The sequence below is a fragment of the Marmota flaviventris genome, chromosome 14 (genome assembly GCF_047511675.1).
Source record: "Marmota flaviventris isolate mMarFla1 chromosome 14, mMarFla1.hap1, whole genome shotgun sequence".
In the NCBI taxonomy this organism is placed as follows: domain Eukaryota; kingdom Metazoa; phylum Chordata; class Mammalia; order Rodentia; family Sciuridae; genus Marmota; species Marmota flaviventris.
In genome coordinates, this window is record NC_092511.1 from 56,740,300 (window position 1) to 56,765,030 (window position 24,731).

Consider the following 24,731-nt stretch of genomic DNA (forward strand, 5'->3'; position numbering starts at 1 on the left):
TATTTACATAGTTTCCAAGTATCTCTCAACAAAATTCTAATTACATATAAGGGGAAAAGGAGTCCCCACTGAGGAAAATCCTGCCAGAAGCTATCTCATCCAAGTGAGCAACATAAGTCATGGAACAAAACCAAATTGCTCATCCCCTGAGGGGAAGCAACTCAGAGGACACAGCATCTCTCCAGTGATGCTCCTGACAGCAATGAACCAAACTTTTTGGCGATCTGAGTTCAGCCATGAAGAAACACCACATGGATTGAAGGATACTCCACAAAACAACTGGCTTATAACTACGAACAGGTCAAGTCGTTAAAATAAAACACAGGGTGTGTGTTCCAAACCGTGAGGAATCAAAAAGCCAGACAACTAAGTGCAACTCAGAATTCTAAACTCGATTCTTTTCCTACAAAGGGTATTAATAGGATCATTGGCAAATTTGGTTGAGGCCTTAAGGATTATATGGCAACAGTTTACCAACATTCATTTGCAGATTGTGTTAGTTGAATTGTGGTTATATACAGAAACATCCTGGTTTGTAGGAAATGCAAATAAGAATTCAGGGGTAATGGGTATCTGTGTGGCAATTTTCACCCAATTACCTCAGGAAAATAAAGTTCTTCTCCTCTGACTTGCAACTTTTGTATAAGTTTGTAATTGTGTCAAAATTAATTTTAAATATAAATATAGAACTGGTATGCATTTGTTGACAAAATGTACAATGCTAACCAGTTCTTTGTTAATATTAGCATGTGAACACTTTGTTCTCACCAACTGATATTATTAGAATGGGACCTTAATTTATTTTATCAATAGTGTGTTCTTATTTTGAACAATGAAATCCCTTAATTGACAAGCCTTTGGCCTTTACCTTTGTAACAGAGACATGAGGAGTGATGACATTAGATTGACCAGTATGCTGTTTAGATTTTTCAATCGATCCTCAATAGAAGTGAACTACTTCTGCTCTTTGGTTTGTCTTAATGTCATAAGCAAGTTGAACTAGACCTGGTGTCCTTATCTGTGTAGGAAAAAGTTGGAGCTCTTACTGGTCCCCTGAGAATCTTTTTCTTTTGGGGGGCATACCAGGGATTGAACTTAGGGGCACTTGACCACTGAGACACATTCCCAGCCCTATTTAATTTTTTATAGAGAGGCTCTCACTTAGTGCCTCGCTATTGCTGAGGCTGGCTTTGAACTGCTTCAGCCTCCTGAGCTGCTGGGATTTCATGTGTGTGCTACCATATCCGGCTGAGAATCTTTTTCTTAAAGGCAGTTGCCGTGGAAATCTGTGGTGTGGATGTGTGTGTAAATGTGTACATGGGCACATATGTGCTTGGTAGCAGTGGACAGGAAGGGGTAGTGTGGGGGCCCAACAAAGACAGACACTTGATAAATTCTTCTCATTTAAACATCCTAACCTTCTGAAATTTCTTTTTTTTTTTTTAGAGTGAGGCCTGAATTCCCAACACACAAGATATAGAGCAGCTCTCTCAGACTCAATTTCTGAATTTTAAAATACAGTATTATAGTTTCATAATACTGCATAAAATGGGTAATAGAACCAATTATGAAATTATATTTTGAGCAAGTTGCAAAATTTATGTGAGTGTTCCTCATCCTTAAATTAATAGTAATAATAATGAGAATTAAATGAGGAGACATATGGCAAGAGGTTAGCCAGGAGTTGAATTTATGGGGAACATGTAATAAATGGTCACTGTTATGATTATCATTTGGATTGAAAGGAGGCACAGAAACAATAACTATGTGACCTTTAATAAGTTACTTAACCTCTCTAATTCTCTTTTTTCAAACAAAACACGTATTTAATATTCTAGTGAAAGTTGTCATTCTCTCCAGATGGGGGAGGTTACCCTGGTAGCTTTAGTAACCAGGAGTGGAGGGTGCGATGGAGGGTCTTCCTCACTATTGCTCTCCTCTTGGCTTTCTGGGTTAGCTCCTTAGAAAGGAAAGAGTCAGCAGTGAGTGAGGCAAGTGACTGAAATTAACTGACCTGGGTAAAGAGGTGTGAGCCAGATACTGCATCAAGCCAGGCAGAGACAAATGTAGTATTTGAGATGAAGAATACCAGGAACAAATTCTGCAGTGATTCCTGACCCCAGGAGACAGCATCAATCAGAACTCCTACCATCCTGGCTCCAGCCCCCCCAAGGGCTCCCTGAAGAGCTGGATGGGAAGCTCAGTTAGAAGAGCAGCTCAGGTAGATAGCATCTGTGGATGTTGAGGGGTGGCAAAGAGCATCCCCAACCATAGCAGACCCTGATCAACTCTGAGTGTTTCTGAGGTGCTGGGCATTGTATCTCCCAGAAGCCCAGAACGTTTTCAGCCATACATTGGAGTTCCTGTTTGGAATCATTGGGGCAGTTTGCTCTAGAAGGACAAGGAGAGTTGGAGGAGGCATGATCTCTGAGCGTAATGCATCCCAAGCAGCAGCCCTACAGACATAGATCTGATCTTTTCTTTTTAAAGGATAGTTTCTTCCTGGAAGGTGGGAATAAACATCTTCCTAACTCCCCAGGATGATCACTCAGTTCTATGAGTTTAAGAAGTTATAAAAGACAAAAGGACAGTTGTAAAGTGTATGTGAGATAGATAGATGATACAGAGATAAGTAGATACACATCTGATCTAAGCACAGCCACCTCTCCCTCCCCTCTGCAAGCCTCCAGAGTTACAGCTCCTCCCCTCCAAAGAAGAGCCCCAATATGCCTTTATAAGGTAACACTGAGAATCTAATTCCTCTTCTTAAAGCTACAGGAAATTGAAACAGCAGGTGCCCAAGGGGTATGGCCCAGGTCATATTTCCACAGTGACTCAGCAAGAGTCATTTTGGAAAGCAGGCCCCAGGAGGGTATTCATTCTTCAGCAGCCAAGCCTGCAACAGAGGGGCTGCCCCGTGATGCTCCATGATGAGATGCCAGGAGCTGCCCATGCTTGTCCCCAGCATGCTTTCCTGCTGGGCTTGTCTGCCTGGGCCACAAAATAATAAGCCCCAGTCCTTAGAGGCCCTTCAGTGGCTTCTTGTGTGTGTCTCAGGAAGAACCAGGAGCGGTGTTGGGGGCATGCCTTTGTCACCCTGTCCAATAACCCACCCAATTGTTCCCAGAAGGTCCAGCCAGCCTGAAAGCCCACTGGTTTCCCACTCGACTCCTGTTGCCACCCTATCCTTGAACCTGCTTTGCTCCTGTTTTCCCAGCTCTGACTAATGAAAATGATTGTCCTGGTAAAGGCAATGAATTGGAAGGGAAGCCTGGGGTCACAGTTATCATCCAGAAGTGAGATGAAGATGATGCTGTTGACAGGAAAGATAGACATAGGAGATACTCAGTCAGAAAAATGCACAGGCTTGGTGGCCACTTAAGTAGCTGAGAGGCACAGAGACAGGACTCTGAGATTTTGAACGTAGGGATGATGGTCCTGCACACATTTTCCTGCTTTTGCTTTGGGTTTTAGTTTCTACCGTTTCTTTTTTCTCTTCAGATAGTCTAGAATAGGGAAATTTCCGCAAGGCAGGGGCATGGCCTCTGTGTCCTCCCCATCTGTCTGTGTGTCCTAAAGAAGTTATGTTGTCTCTCTGGGCTTCACTTTGTCAGCTATGAAATGGGGGAAAATCACCTTCATCTACTCCAAGGAAATCATGTCAATGAAATATTTGTAAGTTGTGCACAGTAAGGGTAAGATTACCTGCAGATAACTACAACCTCATTCTGTCCAGCGAATCCCTCCTCCTCTCCCTTGGTACATTACTTGGGCTCTTAAAGAGCTTCAAAAGGGCCCAAGATTCACCATCTGGCCTCCTACACCCACCTTGTGGCTGCTTTGTGAACAGCATTCTACGGTTAAGGGTGGTAAACAATAAAGGGAAAATGACTTGGCAAATGTACAGAGTGGTTTGTTAATGCTCATTACTAAAGGCCATTCATTTTCAACCAAAAGCCCCTGATAATATGGTTTTAAAACTCATATGGAAGGATAAATGAACAAGAAAAGATAAGACAAATTTGAATCATAAAAAAGCAGAGGAGGAGTTGGGAGTTGTGTCACAGTGGTAGAACGCTCAACTGGCATGCGTGAGGCACTGGGTTCGATCCTCAGCACCACATAAAAATAAATAAAGTAAAGATACTGTGTCCATCTACAACTAAAGAAAAAAATATTTCAAAAAAAGCAGAGGAGGAAAAACATTCGAAAGCTATGGCTTAAAACACTGTAGTATTGTCACAAAAAATAGACATAAGGATAATATGAAACAATTAGAATATGAAACAAATAATATGAATAATACATATACAATAAATAAAATATAAACAAAATAATAGGAAACAAATAGAATCAAATATGGGTATATATAACAATCAAGCATACAACAAAGGAGACATTCCAAGTCAATTGTAAGAAATGAATAAATAGCATTGAAATAACAGGCTGTCCATTAAAATCTATATTACACAGTTAGAAACCTAAATTATAAACAAATTAAGATCAAAACTTTAAAACTATAACCATATAATATTAAAGAAAAATGTTTGGCGAATAGGAATGGCTTTTTAGTGAAAAATAATAGTCTTAAATAAAATGATTGAAATTGATGTAATTCATTATATCATAACAGGAAAATTCTATGCAATAAAAACTGCATATGAAATTTTCAACAAAGAAACAGTATACAAAGAAATTTCTATAAATTAACTTTTTAGATGACCCATTTTAAAAGGAACTAAGTATAAAACAAGCAATACACAAGAAAAATGGAAAAGTTCAATAACTTTATTTTTGAAAATTGCAAATTTTCACTAACAATCAGAAAAATGCAAAGTAAAACAACAACGCCATTTACATCAATCTGGCTGAAAATGTTTAACTGTGAGGTCTGGGGAAAAGGACACTCATTTTCTGCTGACAAGTAGAGGAATTCCTTAGCAAACTGTATCTTTACTATGCAATTCCGGCAAACAAATGCAGAAGAATAAAATACCTCAATGTATGATATATACAATCTCCAAACATACTGAGTGGAAACAGGTTGAAATAAAATCTATTCAATATGATCCTACTCATGCAAAACATATAAACACTACAGATTTTTGTGTAATATGTGTGTGGGCATGAGTGTATGTGCCTGGGTGTACATGCATTGAACAAGAAATTCTGTTACCTGCCAAAGAAACCCTCCTGGTCACCTTTGAAGAGGTGATTGGGATTGAGGTACTGGTCAAAAGGGATGTTGGCCTTATCATTCAGGCTATCATGTTACGGTACATGATTTGTGTAATTAGAAATTTATTTAAAGACAAGAGTAATGGATGCGACAGGTGACATTTCAGAGGTAACTATACATGCTCTTGGCCTTATGACCTTCCCGTGTCCCATCAGCTTTCAAATGTCAGAGCCAGTATCCAAAGCTATACAGTATGATGAGATCCAAGCACAAGCCTGTGACCACTATCCAACACTCCTCTGATTAATTAATTCTTACAATAATTCTATTAGTCAATATGACAGGTACTCCCATTATAAAGAATGAGGAAGCTGGGGTTTATATAAGAACTGCAAATTGCATATGATAGGAAGAAAGGAGGGATGGAAAGAAATAAGGTCTTATGGAAAAATATCTGATCTCATCAATAATCAAAGAAGTAAAATTAAAACAAAGATGAGTTGTAAATACTATTAACTATTAGGGAAATGCCAATCAAAACTATAATGAGATTCCATCTCACTCCAATTAGAATGGCTATTATAAAAACAAACAAACAAAAAAATAACAAATGTGGAAGAAAATGAAGCTTTATACACTATTGATGGAAATGTCAATTAATATAGCCATGTGGAAAACAGTTTGGAGGTATATATCCAAAGAAAATAAAGTCAGCATACAAAAGAGATACTTGCATGCTCTTCTTTGTTGCAGAACCATTCACAATAGTCAAGGTATGGAATCAGCCTTTGTTCCTATCACCAGATGAGTGCAAAAAGAAAATATGGCATACATACACAATGGAGTATTATTCTCACCATAAAGAAGAATGAAATCCTGTCATTTGAAGGAAAATGGATGGAACTGTAGGATATCATGTTAAGTAAAATGAACCAGACATAGAAAAACAAGTATTTCTCACATATGTGGAAACTCAGAAAGACAGAAGACCTAAAAGTAAAAGAGAGATTTTTAAGGACTAGAAATGAGACTATGGGGAGAGGGAGGGAGAGGAAGGTCTAGCAAGGGTGGATGGACATCATCAACGCATGATGTCTACATGTGAGAAAATATCAGAGTCAATCCCATTAATTTGTACAATTAATATGTGTTTGTAATTATAATTTTTTAAAAAGAAAAAATGAGATATGGTACCCTACCTACTAAATTTCAAAGTTGAAAAAATAAAAGATAATAGTCATTACTATAAATTGTGTATACTCCCACATTATGAATGGAAGTGAAAATTAACACAATACTTCAGAAAGCAGTTGGCAGTAAATGATGCACGTGTATCATAGCATCTAAATATTTTGACTTGGGCCTACTTTTGGGAGTCTCTCTCTCCCTCTTTTAAGGGAACACATTTTAAAAATTTTGTTATTTTTAGATATACATGACAATAGAGTATATTTTACATATTATACATATCTGGGAGTCTCTCTTAAGAAAAAATGTAAAACCATAACATTGTTTGCACACAAAGCTGTTCATTGAATTATTATACATCTGATTAGAAAAAGTAACCTATTTTATACCAGAATATGAATGAATAATTGAGATGTAAGTATAAAAATAAAAATTCCAGAACATAGTCACTTGTAGAAGTTATGTATGGGAAAATATGGGAGAGACTATGCAAGAATATCGTAGCATCATGAAAGTCAACTGTAATTTCAAGATGCTTAGTAATGTGGTTCTTTTTAAGCATTTATTTTTAAAAGGGCAAAATGTCTTGATGATGCTCATCTGCCAGCCACTCTCTGTGCCTAGGCCATAGTTTTTGCCTAGAAGAGTCATAGCCAGGAAATCCCAATGTCATACAATAGGTTTCTTTCTGCTCTCTTGCGGTGTGACAGTGGCAGGCAATAACATATTCAGGGCACCCAGGAGCTCATGTCATTGCCCCTGTGCCCACCTTGGGAGGAACATCTATATCCCTGCCATGCAGTCTGACATTCTTCATCAGCCTGACCTGTCTGCTGGCGGCTGCAGTCCTTGACACTTGGTTAATCTGCAGGGAAGTTTAAAGCCAAAGCCTCCGATTGGGTTGCTCTGCTGTCTAGGTTGAGGATTAACACCTCTATTGGCTGAATGTAGAAAATGGCTCAGAAATCCCCCCTTGACAAGCTCTTGCTTTATCAAGAAACCACTTCGATCTCACCCACTTAGTGATTCACAGCAGTGCCTGTGTTCACTGAAATCAGGTGGATGCAGGAGTCTTCCCCTTCAGCGCAGTGTCAGGAGACCAGGCAGCAGTAACTCAGCGCCCACTCTACCTCCCAGTGCCCCAGGACTTTGGATGAATCTGCAGGCTCCTCATCACAGCCCTCAGCACCTAGAGAATGGGTCCTCACACTTCATGCTTACCACCTCCAACCCATTCTCCACACGAAGCTAGAAATGGTTTTGGAGAGACCCTGAGGTGGTGTCCCCTTGCAGACAGAAAACACCTGCTGCCCCAGCCTAGAAGGCTCTGCCCAGCCTGGCTCTGCTGCCTCTCCAGCAGAGCATTTGCACTTGTCCCAACCTCTGCCGTGGACCCTTTCTTCCCCTTCCCCTTGAGTGACCAATTCATCCTGGTTCACCTGCCACTTTCCTTTTAGCAGTGGAAGTCCCACATCTGGGAAACCTCCCAGCGCAGGGCAAACCAAAATGGCTGATCAGGGTCCGTCACCCCCAACACACTTCCAGCTGGCCACACTCGTGCTTCTGGAAAGACCCAAAGCCATTTCTCAGAGAGGCCTGGTTTCTCTCTGGTAATCTCTTTCCCTCATTTAAATTGGGTCCTGATTGCTATTCTCCCACATGATGCTCTTTTCTTCTCTTTGAGGACACTTTCGATTAACTTACTACTTTGTTCACAGTTTTTATTATCTCCCAAGTACTATGCATTGGGCTATGGATTGGGGATAAAGCAGGAAACAAAGTAGACAAGGTCCCTATCTTTGGGGAGAGTATATACTAGGGAAATAAACAGGTAAAACTCATGGTGGGTCACACTGTGGTCAGTGGGATAGAGAGAAATAAAGCAGGGGACAGGGATAGAAATATCAGAGGTGGGAACCCAGTTTGCAATCTTATATAGAGTGCCCAGAGAAGGCTTAATTGACATTACATTTTGATAAACACCTAAGAGATGAGGGAGTAAGGAACCAGGATTCCTGAGGGAAAATGTTCCAGACAGATGGAACAGAATATGCAACGGCCCTGAGCAGAGTACAGCCAAACAGGGAGAGTGGCAGGAGCTGGGGTGAGTGGAGAAACAGCATGGGGTGAAGGCAGAGAGGTACTGGGAGTCTGACCCCATAGGGATTTGTATATGTTGTGGCACAAGAAGCTTTTATGCTGAATGAGATTGGAATCGATAGCTGTGTTTAGATCAGAAAAGCAAAATGACCGCCTCATGGTCTCTGGCAAGCACCTGTTAAGAGCCTTCAAAATATTCTGAATAAGAGATAGAGGTGGATTAAACAGGGGTAGAGTTGATGAGAAATTATTTAAAGCAGTGTGTATTTTGAAGGTAGAGCTATGAAGATTAAGTGATCCATTTGGGTGGGAAAAAGTGTCAGGAGGACCCCAGTGTTATTGGCCTGATTGAGTGGAGATCCATTCATCAAGATGGGGAAGATTGAGGGGCAGCAGGTATGGAAAAGAAAAAACAAGTTCAGTTTTAAACATGCTGCTGTTCAGATATTTAGCTATCCAGTAGAAAGACACATGGGTCTAGAAGTCAAGAAAGACACCTGGGGCAGGCACAGTGGGTGCACACCTGTAGTTCCAGCAGCTCAGGAGGCTGAGGCAGGAGGACCATGAGTTCGAAGTCAGCCTCAACAATGGCGAGGCACTAAACTCACTGAGACCCTGTCTCTAAATAAAATTCAAAATAGGACTGGGGATGTGGCTCAGTGGTTGAGTTCCCCTGAGTTCAATCCCTGGTACCAAAGAATGAAAGAAAGAGAGACCCCCAGGCTGAAGTATAAACATGGGAGCTGTCAGAGTAAAAATCATACTTAAAGCCATGATACTGGGTGGAATCTAAGTGAGCTAAACATAGAGAAATGGAAAGGCCCAAGGGCTAAGGTCTAGGACATTCCTCTGTTTAGAATCTGGGAAGATGAAAAGGAAAAAATGAATGGTGAGAAAAATAGGAGCAAAGTCAAGCAAGGGTGGAATCCCGGAGGCCGGTTGAAAGGATGGAGGGGGTCAATGGCACCCAATGCTGCTGGTTTGAGAAGTAAGAGGAGGGCTGAGAATTGGCCACTGCCTTGAGTTGAGGTCTCTAGCTGTGTGAAGGCTAGCGGAGTGTCTGGGGGTGAGCCTGAGTGAAGAGGGCTCCAGGGAGATGAGGAAGAGATAGTGTGGACCGCTCTTCCTAGGGATTTGGCTAAAGATGGAAAGGGGCAGTGCTTGGGGTAGAAAGTGCTGTCAGGAGAGGAATTTTTATTTTATCTCTGTCATTATTGCCATTTTATTTTGTTTGAATGTGGGAGATGTAATAGCAGTGTTTTTTGCTCGCAGGATTAATCCTGAAGAGAGGTGAAAACAGATAATGCAATGGGGACAGAGGTGTGTGTGTATTGGGAATGGGATCTAGAACCAAAGCAGGGGTGAACCTGAGCTACGAACAGAAAGCACCAGTCCTTAGGAGTGGGAGAGCTGTTGAAGTCCACATGCACAGAGGCTGGTAAGTGGGTACGCTTGGTGGAGAGAGGCCTAGAAGTTCTTTTCAGAGAGCTTCCCTGGTCTGGGTGGAATAAGGGACAAGGTCTATCGATCAGTGTGCAATTTTGAACAGGAAATATTCTCAAGCAAAGAGAAGTTTAATGGAAGGAATTTGTTGCACTTTGTTGGAAGAGCTAAAGAAGCCAATGGAAAGAAGAGGTGTCACCTGTACGGGGACCACTGATTTGCTGGTGGAGCTGCTGCTATAATGAACAGGAACCATCCCCTCTGTAGGTGCTGGAAATGCTGATGGGGCCTCTAGTTGTGTGCAGGTAGCTTCCCTTGCCAGGGCCAGAATCAAAATGGTGCCTCGCTTTTCCTGCTTTCTAATCTGCATCTGTGCCTCCCATTGGTGACATCCCACTGGAAAGCCACTGGCCACAGTCTGGAAAAATCTAGTTTTGAGACTTCCTGCAACCTGCAGCAAAAAGAAGGATATTGGAGGGACTGCAATGGAGTCAAGGACACAAGCCACCCAAGGTCATGATCTGAGAATGAGGATGGGGATGGATATTGGAGATTTAAGACCAAAAGGCACCTGGTAATTTTCTGGCAGAGTGAGCATATGATTGTTTGGACTTGAGGAATACGGAACAACTGCCTGTGACTTTTAACGTCACCCTAGAATTAAGAGGATATGAGTTTAAAGTTAGGACATTCAGCATGACTCTGATCCAGTCACCAAGTAGGCAGAAATGTGGGATTAATCAAGAGAGTTCACTGAAGCAAGAACAGGGCAAGGAAGTTGCAGATATTTGGGGGATTATGATATAATAATATGCATAATGTACAATAATTGACCATGGAATCTAAACTGGGTAAAGAAGGAAGTGAAAATGGAGAGTAGGGGTAGCTATCCCATGTTTATATAGTAAGTTCTTCTCTCCTCCACAAATTCAAGAACAAAAATATATCTAATCCACTACTGTATTCATAACACCTAGACTTCTACCCAGAACTAAGAAACCAACAGATATTAATATTTGTTAAAATGAAATGAACTGGGGACTGGGGTTGTGGCTCAGTGGTAGAATACTCGCCTAGCACGTGCAAGGCCCTGGGTTCAATTCTCAGCACCACACACAAATAAATAAATAAAATAAAGATATTGGGTCCAACTACAATTGAAAGATAATTTTTTTTTTAAAAAAATGAAACAGGATCAATTAGAAAGGGAAAAAGAAAGAAAGGAAGGAAAGCCAGAAAGCAAAAGCAAATTTTATGTCACTACAGACAGAGGGTAGGGCAGGCCGTGTGGGACCTAGAAGACTCCAGCCAGAAGGGAAAGAAAAGAAACTAAAGCCTGGTTGTAATTATTTTTTAGTCAATAAAATTCAAAGTTCAAGTTCAATATGAGCAGCTGTTACAATTCCCAATATCAGTTAGAGGAACCAACGGGAATAGGGTTGCATCAGAACAGGCTGGAGCCTTCTAGGTGCCGAGGAGACAGCATTGACGCCAGGGCAAAATGAATGAAGTCTGACCCAAAGTCTAGGCTCAAGGTTAGAAACGGATTGTGGATAGGCGAAACAAATAAACAAAAACCCACTTTCTCTCCCACCAACCCCACCAACTCCAAACCTACACCCAGCCCCAGGGGAACCTGAATGGGCTGAAAGGTGAGGAAGAGCCAGATTGGAGCTTCAAGCAAGGACTTATTCCTGGGAGGGTCTAGGCCTGGACAAAATCACAAAATCATGAAGTCGATAATGTTGTTTCAAGAATTTTTTTTTTTTTTGGTACTGGGGATTGAACAGGGGCACTCAACCACTGAGCCACATCCCCAGCCCTATTTTGAATTTTACTTAGAGACAGGGTCTCACTGAGTTGCTTAGTGCCTTGCCATTGTTGAGAGTGGCTTTGAACTCCTGATCCTTCAGTCTCAGCCTCCCAAGCCACTGGGATTATAGGCATGTGCCACCTCACCCAGCTTAAGAACTCTTAAATCTTGGTTTTTGGCTCCCACCAAAGTCTTAAATCTGCCTTCCTTAATGTGAAGTTAAGTTCGTTAATATTTCCTCACATCTCCTTCAAAGTTGCTTACCTCTGGAATGGATTGCAAACTCATGCTGATTTAAACATCTAATTTCCCCAAGTTAACAGGAAGCTTTTTGGGGAATAGACTGTCTTATTTATCTTTAAGATCTCTACAACACCCAGGTCCTACTTAGTAGAAGATGCTCAAGGATTCCTTGTTCAAGGAATGAGTGAATTAATAAGTAGAACACTATAAGGTACTATTCCTTACATGGACCAAATCCAGACTCTGATAGCCAATGTGTCAAATAATTTATTCCTTCATTAGGGAAATGCAAAACAAAGCCACAATGAAATATCATCTCATTGGAGCTTCATACCTACTAAGATGGCTATAATTAAATATATATATATATATATATATATATATATATATATATATATATATATATTACAAGTGTTGCTGAGGATATGAGAAATTGTGACCTTTTTACATTGCTGATGGAAATGTAACACTGTTCATCAGCTATATAAACAGTTTGGTGGTTTCTCAAAAACTAAAAATAAAATTACTCCATGACCCATCAATTCCACTCCTACTTAAATATCCCCAAATACTTGAAAGCAAGTGCCTTAACAAATTCATGTACAAACATGTTCATAGCCACAAGATTCACGATGGCAAAAAGGCAGAAACCACCACACTGTCCATCAAGACATGGATGTGTAAACACCATGTGATCTGTACATACAGAGGAACATAGCTGTAAAAAGAAAGGGAATATTGGTGGATGCCACATATGGGTGAACCTTGAAAATATTCTATGTGAGTGAATCTAGACAGAAAAGGATGCATATTGTACAATTTCATTTGTCTGAAATATCCAGGTAAATATCAGGTAAATCCTTCCAGACAGAAGGCAGATTGGCAATTGCTAGAGGGTGAGGGAAGGGGAATAAGAGGTTACTGTTTAATGGACATGAGGTTTCTTCTTGAAGTGATAAAAATGCTTTGAAAGTAGGTAGAAGAAGTGGTTGCATAATTCTGTGACTATGCTAAGTATCAGTGAATTCTACATTTCAAAATAAATCTTTTTATGTTGTGTGAATTTAATAAAATAAAACCAACCATCCTTTGCTGCACAGTAAAGTATCCAAAACATTTACACAATTGACATGTAGTGCATTACACAGACCAGAATCCAAGGGGGCCCATCTGGATGGTTCTAGCTAAGGTCTCTTCTGAGGTTTTAGTCAAAATGTTGTCCAGGGCTGCAGTCACCTGTAGCAAGACTAGGGCTGGAAGATCCACTTCCAAGGTGGCTCCTCACATGGCTATGGACGGCAAGCCTCCGTTTCCTACTACATAAACTTCTCTCTAAGGCTATTGAGTGTCTCCCAACATGGCAGCTGGCTCCTCCACTGTGGGTCATCCATGAGAGTACAAAGCAGAAGCCACATTGTCTTTTATAAACTAACCTAGAAAGTTCTGCACTGTTATTTCCACAATATCCCACTGGTTGCACAGGTCAACCCTCTTCATTATTTGGGGTGGGGGGAACCTATACAAAGACGTAAATACTAGGAAGGAAGTATCATTGAGAATCAGCTGGAAGGCTAATTACCACACACACTCTTCTCTAGTGTATAAGGAATAGGAATGAATTAATGACTCAGCACTCAGTCTGAACTTGATGTCCAAAAGGGAGAGCAGAAGGCAGCTCTGGAAACACATGATGGAAAGCTTCAGAAGCATTGCCCTTGAACAGCATGTATGTGGGAATTGTATAGGTCACACCTGGTGATGTACAAGTTGCTTCATACTTGTGTTATCATGAAAAACTGTACCTTGCAATGACTTTCTGGGAACCAAAATCTTCTCACAGGCAAGATTTCTTCAGGTCACTCAAGCATTGACCCCTGATATAATAAGAAACTAACTCACAATAGCATAATAGGGATGTTGTAAGGGGCATAGGGAATGGTATCTTGCCCCTCCTTCATCTCCCAATTTCCTTTCATAGGTTATTAGAGGTCAGCATTCAGCTTTCCTAACAGTTCCTAGGCACGTCCTATTGCCCAAGCCTTTGGTCACTTCCTCCTTTGCTAGAGTGACAATTTTCAGAAGCCAAAATGTATTCCTACAAGATGACGGGCAAAGTTGTGTCATCTCATGAGTTAGATCTTCCAGGAACCTGCCCAAATCAGATTGCTGTTTGGCATATGCCTGAAAGTAAGCCAGATCAATAAAGTAACCCAAATCTTGACTTGGAGGTAACGACTTGGATGTATTCATGGAGGCCAGCGATCCAAATACTGGTGGGCTCTCATTAAAGAGGAAAAATGATCAGGTTATTTAAAGTTTTTACTTGAATAACAAGTTTAGTAATATGGGAATTAAGCTGTATAAAAGACAATGTCTTTGCCTAAGAAGATGGAGTGACCTAGGGATACTGGCTTTCATTTACCCAGGATTGCCTTCAGAAATAAATGGGGTAAACCAAGCAATGTGAGGTTTTGTGGACCTGGAGATAAGTACCTCAGGGTACAGCAAGACAATGTTTGCTAAACAATTGTGCCTGCTCAGAGGTGGCTGCTTTAGAGAAAATACTAGGGCCTGAGATCCAACAAGGGAAGGTCTAAAGAAATGACAGAGGGGACATCCAGGAAAATAGAGCCAGAAAGGGAAGAGTTAGCAGGAGCACAGTGGGGTCAGGGCAGCTGGTGGCCTGGAAGGCGGGGGTCCCAGGTTTCTGAATGTATATAGGAATGAAGGAGGCACAGGGGCCTGAGAGGGGACATCAGAAAAGTAGAGGAAGTAAGCAGAGATGGACATAATCATGGACATAACCAATGGACATAATCATGACTGAACACAGGAATGTAAAACAAGTGGCATCTGCATGAAAAGGGCCAGATAGAGTATGGTTCACAATCTGTAGATTAAACACAATGCAATAGAACAAGACACTGTTGGTGACCATAATGATATGACTGGAATATTGATTTACATTTTGCATTTGCTTAAGAATTAGGGAAGCAATACAGTAGATAGCACATGGGTGAATCTTGACTAATTAAAAAAAAATCCTGAGTTTTGATTCCCCACTGAGTTCTGCCAACGTGAAAAGACTAGTTAAATATCAGTGCAGTTTCAGGGATGAATGTAGAAGTCTGTGTTTTGGAATGAGACAAGAAAGTGAGGATGAGGAAGTTTCTGGTTTTACAACAGGCAATAGGTACATTAAGGAGAAAAATCAAAGCAGAGTTAGCAAACAGAAAGCAGGACAAGGAATCCGGGCAAAGGAGCTTTGCTCTTGCCAAAGTTTCCAGGATATAAGATAAAAGGCAATCAGCTTTGCAGATGTCTGGCTTTCGTTTTCTTTTGTCTTCATCTCCTAACTTCAAATCTAGGGACAAAAATATTAATTATGTCTCTCTGCTAGCCCTATAATTGGAACTTGTAAAGAGGGCCATTTTTCTTGTTGAACATGCTATTCTGTTCAGGCTTTAGTTATTTTCCTCATTCACGTTGGCATGAAATACCTGATTCCATTATTTGCTATTAAATTCAACAAATATTTACTGCACACTGGTTATTTGCCAGATACTGCTAAGTACTCCAGGAGGTATAAAGATGAATAATATATCAGTACTATAACCCATTCATTCGTTCATTTAACATATGTAACTTTCAGTACCTCCTCTGCGTGGGGTACCAAGAACAGCAGAGAACAAAACAGAATCTCTAACCTCATGGAGTTTACAGCCAAGTGGCATCAATGTGAAATTTGAAGACCTGGTCACACAACTATATGAATAGGTATAACACCACAAAAATGTAAATAGAAAAAGTAGAGTACAAGAAGAGAACTAAAATGTTTCCAAAGAAGAGAGCACATATGGCTGTGAATGAAGTAAGGATGAGGGAAAGGGGCTGTTGTTCAAATTTAGCTTAAGAAGAAAGAAGGGAAAGAAGTAGAATAGGGAGCCTCCAGGAATGGACCTAGGCATGGAGTTAGGAAAGCATGGGCTATGTATGTGGGAAAGTGGAGAGGAAGATTTGGTCAGCATCTGGAATAGGTTGCAAAGAAGTAGAAGGCAGGGAGGCAAAGGTTAATGGCAACCGAGTCATGAAAATGTTTGCAGGACTTTTGAGAATTTAAGTGGTGGGATTGGAAGAATTTAAGAATGGATTGGAAGACAGAGGAGAGTATGCAGTGGGGAAATGGGGGTGCTTTCTAAACTTTCTTTGAGCCAAAACTCATTCCTCAGTGAGATTCCATGGTTTGACTTTATTGGTGAAATATTCCTCTTTGCATGGTACATGACTATTGGTCTTTGCAGAACTGAATGCAGATTTCAATATGCAATCGAATCATTATTTATTAGCAAACTTACATGTCAGTACTCTAATAAGTACTCAGATATCATTATAATAATAATAATTGCATTTAAGAATAACTTCCTTGACATAAGGCATTTGATTGTGGAGCTATCCCAACACTATGCCATTACTCAAAAGACGACAAGGGTGACCCTAGAGGCTGATCCTACTGGAGGACATTTGAAGAGAGGAATTAAATGACTGCCCTCCAGTTAACAACAGATGTCAAATAGTAGGGACCTCAGAGGTGATGGGTTGTCCATCATAGCTTTTTAATTCCTTGAGGTCTTATCTCTCTATCTTCCTTCCTTTTGGAACTCTATTCTCTTTTTGTTTGGATTGCCTCCATTTCAGATCTTTCCAGGACTGGAGGCTCATTTGGAACCACCTGCTGGTTCTCTCACTATGATACAGCTTCCTTTAACTCTGGATCCTTCACTCCTTACACCTGAACTTAGGGCAAGGGGCATGGTGCTTGGCTGTCTGCAACTTGAATGACTTGGTTTCTTTCCATTTGCATCAAGAGAGACTCCAACAAAATTAGTTGCTCAACATAGTTTCTGGAAAAACAGAAAACTATATATAGGGACATAAAAACAGAACATTTGTTCCACCAGGATCCTTGCTCTTTTAATCTACGTTCTGAAGCTAACAAACTCCAAAAGGCCGTACATTTGGTGGGGGGACTGCCCATAATTAGAAACTTCAAGGTCCAGAAACTCAAGTTCAAATTTTAGCTCTGCAATGATAGATCTGATTAATGCAGAGTTGGAAACTGAACTTAGTTCATGTACACTTGTTAATCTATTGACTGCATACATATCCTCATCTGTAAAAATGGATTATCATTTACTATTCCTCCTAACCCATAGAGTTGTAATAAGGAGCAAATAAAATCATGACTGTGAAGTTGATTTATAAGAAGTTGTAAGGTAATTCATACATGCTTTTGTTTTTCTAAGAATCACCATTCTTCCTGATTCCTACAAAGTTTTCATTAGCGAATCCACATGACATTTCATGATCCCTTCTTCCTTAGAAATTTGATGGCTCTATTAAGCTTCTCACAAACTCCCTGGGCTAAAATAAAAATGGTTTAACTTTTATTTCTCCCTTATTGTCATTACCTATTTAGAGACAAAGCATAACACTTTTTGTTAGTCTCTAAAAGTTATCCTTTTGATCCATTTTACTTACTTAGTCAATAATGACTGAATATATCATTTGTACATTTTTTAAGGTACTGAGAGCAATGGAGATATGAGTCGGATATTATCTGAGCCCTGGATGACCATGTCCATCTATTCAAAGTACCCATGGCCAGCTGCATTAAGTAAGGACTGAGCTGCCTATCTTTCCTCTTGGATCACTCCAGTGCCAGCCTCACCTAATTAGCTCTTCTTCTCTCAAAAAAAAAAAAATATCTGTTTAGTTCTCACCTTAAGGTATTTGATCCAGGTCACTGGGCCACCACATCAGAACTTAAGGAAAATGAAGACAATGTGTGAAAAGTCCTAAATTGGTGCTTAACTTGTTACATGAAGGTCATGGTTCCTCATGTATCAAGGGTTCTGGGCTGGACAAAGTGTTCTTTATGGAAAAAAACACCCTGAAGTGAAAGCTGGGAGGAGAGAGTCATATAATGAGAACAAAATTTCAGAATATTAGGAAAGTCAACCAGAGGCGGATGTTTGAAGAGGTGAACTTAGGTCAGCTTGTTGGGTGGGCAGAGGGCAGTGCAAAACCATGTGCTTTGGGGTTTGGATGAAGAGCTGGACCAGATTGATTTTCAACCAGTTTAATCTTAATTGAACTCAGTCTGCCTCTTTGGGCTTCATAAGGTTTCTCCCAACCACCCTGTTATTAAACATAATAATTAAAAAAAAAACTTCAGAAATTGACAAGTAGAAACAGTGAGCTCATTGATTGTGTATCTGGGTCATTTTGTGCAGGTCTACTGTTTGTAATCCTTACCTTAGCAGTTAAGGTCATGGATATGCCAGCCCACAAGGCCTCCTTCATTTCCTATGTTTGCCTTGGAATGGGTGGTGGTATCAGGAAGAAAGGAAAATACTTAGATGAACTCAAAGAAAAGTGATAAGTGTAATTACATAAACTTTCTCTCTCTCCCAAGTGGTATTTGGATCATGGTTAGCTACTCCCACATGCCCTTATCATGGCAATAGTTGCAAAGTCTAGGGCTATATAAACCAGATTTAGAAATAAGTGGGACATACAAAATCCTATTATGAAAGCAGTTGCACAAAGTCTGAGAGAGAGAGAGAGAGAGAGACAACATGAAACACCTTGTAAGTACATTTTCTAATTTTAAATAAGGTAGTTTTACCCTCAGAATATAAAATAGCTAGGGAGAAGATCTTTTCTACCCTACTGGACTCTTCCAAATAAATCCAAATAGAATTTTCAAATCTTATTTTGGCACATACCATTCTGGTTTATTGTTTTGTTTGTTTTGTTTTGTTTTTTGTACTGAGGATTGAACCTAGGGGTGCTTAACCACTGAGCCACATCCCCAGCCCATATGTAGAGAGAGGCAGAGTCTTGCTCAGTTGCTAAGTGCCTCTCTAAGTTGCTGAGGCTGGCTTTGAACTTTTGATCCTCCTGCCACAGCCTCCTGAACCGCTGGGATTACAGGCATGCACCACTGGGCTTGGCTACCATTCTGTTTTTTAGTATCTGAAAGAAGAGTCTTCACCAAGGAAACTAATAACCAATTTCTTAAGTTTCAGGACTCTTTTCAGCATTGGGTAGGTGCATATTTTAAGGTCCTGTCTTCCTGGGTTTATCTTATTTACAAATTGCCAGTACAGGAAATCTTCAAATGTATATTACATATGGCATCAGTAATTTTGTCATCTGCATCTCCATTATCTCCTTGACTGACCTCACCACACTATGATTACTGTTCGTTGATTAGCTATTTACTTCTTCTTCAAAGACATATCTTACCTTTTACTGTAGGAATTGCCCCTGGAGTATTTCATGGGCTGTCATGGGGATGGGGGAGAGGGGGAGTGCCTGTCAATTCCAGCTGGTGTGGAAGTGCACTTGAGCCAAGTGAGTCTGAATACATCAGATAATGAGCTGTGGAATATAGGGAAGGGTTTATTGCTGCATTTTCTCCCTAGCCTGTTGCCACCCCCAACTAATTCTCTTTCACTTCTTCTCTGATGCTTGAAATTCCTGTGTGGCAAGGCAGACCACACAGAAAGGAAATGATTAGCAACCAGTATTTTAAGAACTGGTCACATTTGAATACAATCTATTCAAAATAAGGTAAAAAAAAAAAAAACCCTAGTGATTGGTCTTTTATTTTTAAGCAAGCTAAGAGAATCCAGAGGAAAGGAAATCAATAGGATATCTATCTGTTTCTAAGTGGGTGCATAGGGCAAGGCAGGACCAACAATGTGATTTGGGGTTTGGATAACGATCTAGACCAGTGGCTGGAAGTAGAGAAGAAGGTGCAGCTAAAGGAGACGGAGGCCTGGAATTGTGACTACTATTACATTTGGCCTAGGATGGCCCTACCCTGTGTGCAGATTGTTAGGCAATCTGACAGACCCTGTGTGCAGGTCTGTCAGATTGCCTAATATTCATCCCAATGATTGATTGCAGAAGCAAACCAGTAAGTGTTTTTGAGTGAATGATAAAGCTTTGCCTCCTGAGAAGCCAGAATACCCCATTCAACCATATTGAACTAGTCTCCTGATACACACTGGAGCCCTGTGGGCATGAGAGACAGTGGAAATTATAAATCATTTTAAGGAGGCTCTGACCCCAGCAGTGCCTTAGACTGTGGACTGTCATCTGAAGTTAAAGAAAAAGTGCATTGATATTTGTTCCCATTTCAGACTGCATCTTCCATACTCGTGGTCTTCTTCCTAACTCCATCTCTGGCCCTAAGGGTAAGTAGCGTGAAGAGAGTCCCATCTGTCTAGTCCCCTTTGGGCAGAAATATTTCCAAGGTGATAATCAGAGTGACATCCCTCAAATTTCATATGGGTAACCCTTAAACTTACAGAATACTGTGGGTTTTTTACTCTTCTCACTGTTGCTTGGTTTTCTCTAGAACATCAGTGACAGCCATCCTCTGGATGGATCTGTTGGGACCCAACTCATCCATATCAACGCCTTCCGAGGTATGGTCAGCATCCGAGACAACAATGTTTTGAGTCAATGGGATGGAATCCTGGACTACAAGAATGTAAGATGTGAAACGCATTCATTACAATGCCACAGGAAGCTTTGTCTGGTCCCAAATGTAGCTCAATGCTTTTCCAGAGAGAAGAGGACACTGTCTTCATTTGCCTTCTCCAGGTTTAGGTCCTCAATAGAAATGCATGCCTTTAGGTAAGGGACCAGCTTTACTGAAGGTGCAGTGACTTCTTTATGAGCCAGAGAATGTAGGAGACTCTGGTCTATAGGGTTCCTGCATCCCTTTGGGTTTTTGTGAGTTGTTGACTTTATGTGGCTGCCAAAATCCTAAGAAGGCCACATAAAGAGCCCTCGTGTCTTGTAACTGAGATATGCTACAAAAGTTATTTGTCTTGACTCCAGATTTTAATGTCTATTTCTAAAGAAGAGCAATGTATTTCTTTCTTTCTTTCTTTTTTTTTTTTTTAAATCTGCCTGCACCTTGCCATCTCTTTGAGTACCAAGAGCTAGCAGAAAGAGGCAAGATCAGGGAGGGAGCACCCATGTCCTTGGGTTTGCTCTCTTACAGAAAAGCACCTTCATCTCGGGAATCTCACTCTGCCTTGTGGGCCTTAGTTGCCATATCTGCAAAACAGCTTCAACAACAGCCTTGCCACCCTGGTAGGGCTTTGAAGTAAAAGCTCACACTCTTCATGCCCTCTGCCATCCAGGCCTTCCCCCACCCACCTCTGTCACGTTCTCTCCAGCCACTCTGGACAGTTCAGGATGGAGCCCTCACCCCAGGCGTCCCCTCTACTCTCACCCGTCCCCACCATGTTCTCTTTCCTGACACTTCCTCCACTCTTCACCTAGCCCATTCCTGATTCCTTCTAGGAGACCTCTCTGGAATCCTCTTAGAGGGCACACAGTCTAGTGATCACCATCACTACTGCAAGCCATGGAAACTTTTCTTCAATAAAATATTCCAGCTGCACACTCTACGGAGCACAGGAAGTCAACACCATTGCTGGAGAGGATTCACCGTGGGCCTTAGTCAGATACAGCTGCAAGAGTCTGCATCTCTAATCCATGCCTAGAGAGACCAAATGGCAGGCCCAGCACCATACAAAAGCGGGTACCCAGGGCAGGCCTGGTGCTAGATTCTAAGTCTATTGGTCTCAATCTAGAACTCCTAACAGCCCTGTACATTCAGCAAGTACTCAGTAAACAATGCTCTCACAAGCAGCTACATCTCATTTCACCCTGTCATCTCCATGACAACACTGTAGGAATGGAGTCATTATTTCTGCTTTATGGATGAAGAAATTGATAAGCAGGGAGGCCACTGAGTACCCTGATGACTGCTGAGTGGCAGAATAGGACCTTCAAGTGAATCGTTTTACTAGAGCTAACTCCCTGTGCTTCTGGGCCCACCTGTCTCTTAGTGGCTGCAGAGTGCCCCAGGGGATTCCTGGGGAGTGAACCCTCTCTAGCAAAAATAGCAGGGGACAGTGCCACTGGGCCTGGAGAGCAGCAGGGCTTAGTATGCATTGCTACTGGTCCTGGTGCTAACCTTTGCTCCCCTGTTCAGATCAGCACGCTGCTGGTGTGTTCTACACTACAGTCAGAACAGCTGGATGTCAGTCCCTGCAGAGAGTGGGTGCCTATCACTATTGTGACTGAATGAATAACATGTTTCTTCTGTGTTGCTTAAAGGCCCTCTTTGTGGCTAAGCTGTTTAGCATGATGGCCTGTGTCCTTGCCAAGATGGACCAAGCAATCTTCCCAAGTTTGGATGACATTAGCGTGGCCCTACGCAGGCAGGTAAGTGTGACCAGGTCACTCTGGTCCCCTCCTACCCTGGTGTTTTCCAACTTACCTCTAATCTCCTAGGACAATTCTATGCACAAGGAGTGACTTAGTTCATGCTTGCTCTTAATGCCCATGAAATTACAACATTATACAAATGGCCTCTTCAAGTCAAATTATAACTGAATCAACGAAAATTTCTTGCAGTGACCACCTTTCGATGTTTGTATTCATCAAAGGGTTCATGCTACATGCTAGTGAATGTGAGTTGTTGACTGTAAATATCAGAGTGACTTATATAATATTATATGAATATAATATTCATATAATATATGAATATTATATTATATTAAGGAATTCCTTGAGAATTTTGTCTTTCCCTTCCCACCACCAAACAATACACAAGTATTAACTTTAAATGAAAATGAGCCCAAGACTGCCGAATCTGTCTTCCTTAACCTCTTAAATGACAAGAATTGTTAAGATAAGTTAAAAATCAGCAGGAAGTCCTTTGCAATTCTTTTAAATCTACTCATTTGCTAAGAAAACTGAAGAGCACATTTTGGAACACTGGCAGGAAAGGTTCCTGACTTTGGGGAAAAAAATAAAAATAGACTTCATGTCACATAGAAATAAAGCAACTTATATTCTTAGGGAAGTCTAAAATATCCCATTGATTGAATTAACAAGAAAAAACATGTAAATGCAACAAATAATTTTTATCTACTCTATATTATCATCAGAGATGAGAAAGCATTAGAGAGTGAAAGGAAGTCACCAGGTCACGCAAACCTACAAATTTTTCTAGAGTAATGTCGCCTCCTTGTGGCTATATGTGATATTGCTGTCTGAGACTGAACTCTAGGGCAGGTTGGGTTCACAGCCTAGTTCTGTGCATTGAATCAAATACATCCTGTTGCCACTCACCTGAGGATCAGGGTCCCAGGATTTCATTTCTTCCTCCTTCTTGTGCCACATCTATATGCTGTCTCACCATTTTAACATGCTACTTCTTCCAGGATTCCAGTCATTACCCATCCACCCACGGCCTGACCTATACTGTTTCACCTAGCCGGATCAAGAATTTAGCTCAGTATGGAATTCTCATCAAGGACCTGTGCAGAGATGTCCCCACCTACTTTGCTCATCAACAGAAAGAAGGTGTGTTAACAAACCCAAGACCTTGGGTGAGTCAAAAGGTGCAGTATGGTGTTTAGGTCATTGGCATAATTTAGTGATAGTTGATTCCATTTCTTTGTGAGTGGTATAAAAATCACATGGCCCAGGATGTATTGCCCCTGCTGGCAGAGATGATTTCTTGACACTAGGAATCACTGAGAATGGGGAGCAGAGTTAGCTTCATCAGAAGGTCAAGGTCAGCTATCTCATCAAAGGGATTTGACAGTTGATGGATGTCCTCTCCTGACTCAAGGCTACATCATGCCCAAGCATCATGGAGTCTGTTGTGAGTTAGAGTCCCATTTGGGGTTATCACTTCTTGTTCTCAAGAAGGCTGAAGAGGTAAGACCCAGACCACACTGGGAAAGGAACAATGCAGTGGTTGGCACCCCTTTGGGGGATGTGACCTCAGCTTGAAAAGCTACCAGATAAGATTTCATGATCTTCGCCCTAGTCTGTATATGACCAGGACACTTGTTCCTTTAGGCTATTGCCAGTCATTTATACCTTAGTATAAGTTTACCAATGAAAAAGGATTCAGGAGAACTTGAGGGAGGGGCTAGAGGATTAAGGAGGATAGTTATGGGTCAGTAAAACAAATAGAGAGGTAGAGGCACTTATTGTCCTTGGGAGTGGAGAAGGTAGAACCTTCCATTTCCAAGGTTCCACATCCCTGCTGAGCACCAGGTGCAGCTCATAATATATCCATTTTACCTTGAGGCCATTCTACCTGGTAAAATGCTTCTCTTTCTTTTTAAAGGTACTGCCCTGGCAGTCGACCCTAATTCCTGTTTTGCAATCCAGCTTCTATCTTTTATGGGACTCTCCATCTGTGGTGAGATTCCTGGACTCTGAACCTCCAGGTCAGCTGCATGAAGAGTGGACCCACTTGGCCTGGGCCGCTGGCCTGGGGCAGGTACCTGGCCCAGCCTCTGCCTCTGTGAAGCTGCTCATTTCAGATCTCCATCTTCTTTCTTTCAATCCAATACCCCATTCTGAAGTCTGGGAAAATGGATAGACCCTCTTCCTCTGGATTCGAACAATAAAGCTTCTTTCATTACTGATCTAGCAGATGAGCCCTACCTGTCGGCACTGTCCTCTCAACATTGCCAGCCAAGTACAACCTAGAAAATCACACATAGGCATGCTGCAAAGGAGGAGCTCCCTCTCTTGGGATGTATCTCCTTTCTCCTCCTCCTCCTCCTCCTCCTCCTCCTCCTCCTCCTCCTCCTCCTCCTCCTCCTCCTTTTTTTTGGTACTGGGGATTGAACCCAGGTGTAC

General features: G+C 41.3%; 1 protein-coding gene across 1 annotated transcript; it reads left to right on the forward strand.

Moving 5' to 3' along the window:
• The first annotated feature begins 13,681 nt into the window (after positions 1-13,681).
• On the forward strand, positions 13,682-24,305 carry LOC114091977 (gastrokine-3-like). The gene is made up of 7 exons (XM_027934534.2): positions 13,682-13,692; positions 18,592-18,616; positions 20,180-20,233; positions 20,398-20,532; positions 22,179-22,286; positions 23,291-23,432; positions 24,211-24,305. Exons 2-7 carry the CDS (start codon positions 18,605-18,607, stop codon positions 24,303-24,305), a joined length of 546 nt encoding a protein of 181 aa, XP_027790335.2. The 5' UTR covers positions 13,682-13,692; positions 18,592-18,604.
• The last annotated feature ends 426 nt before the right edge of the window (positions 24,306-24,731 follow it).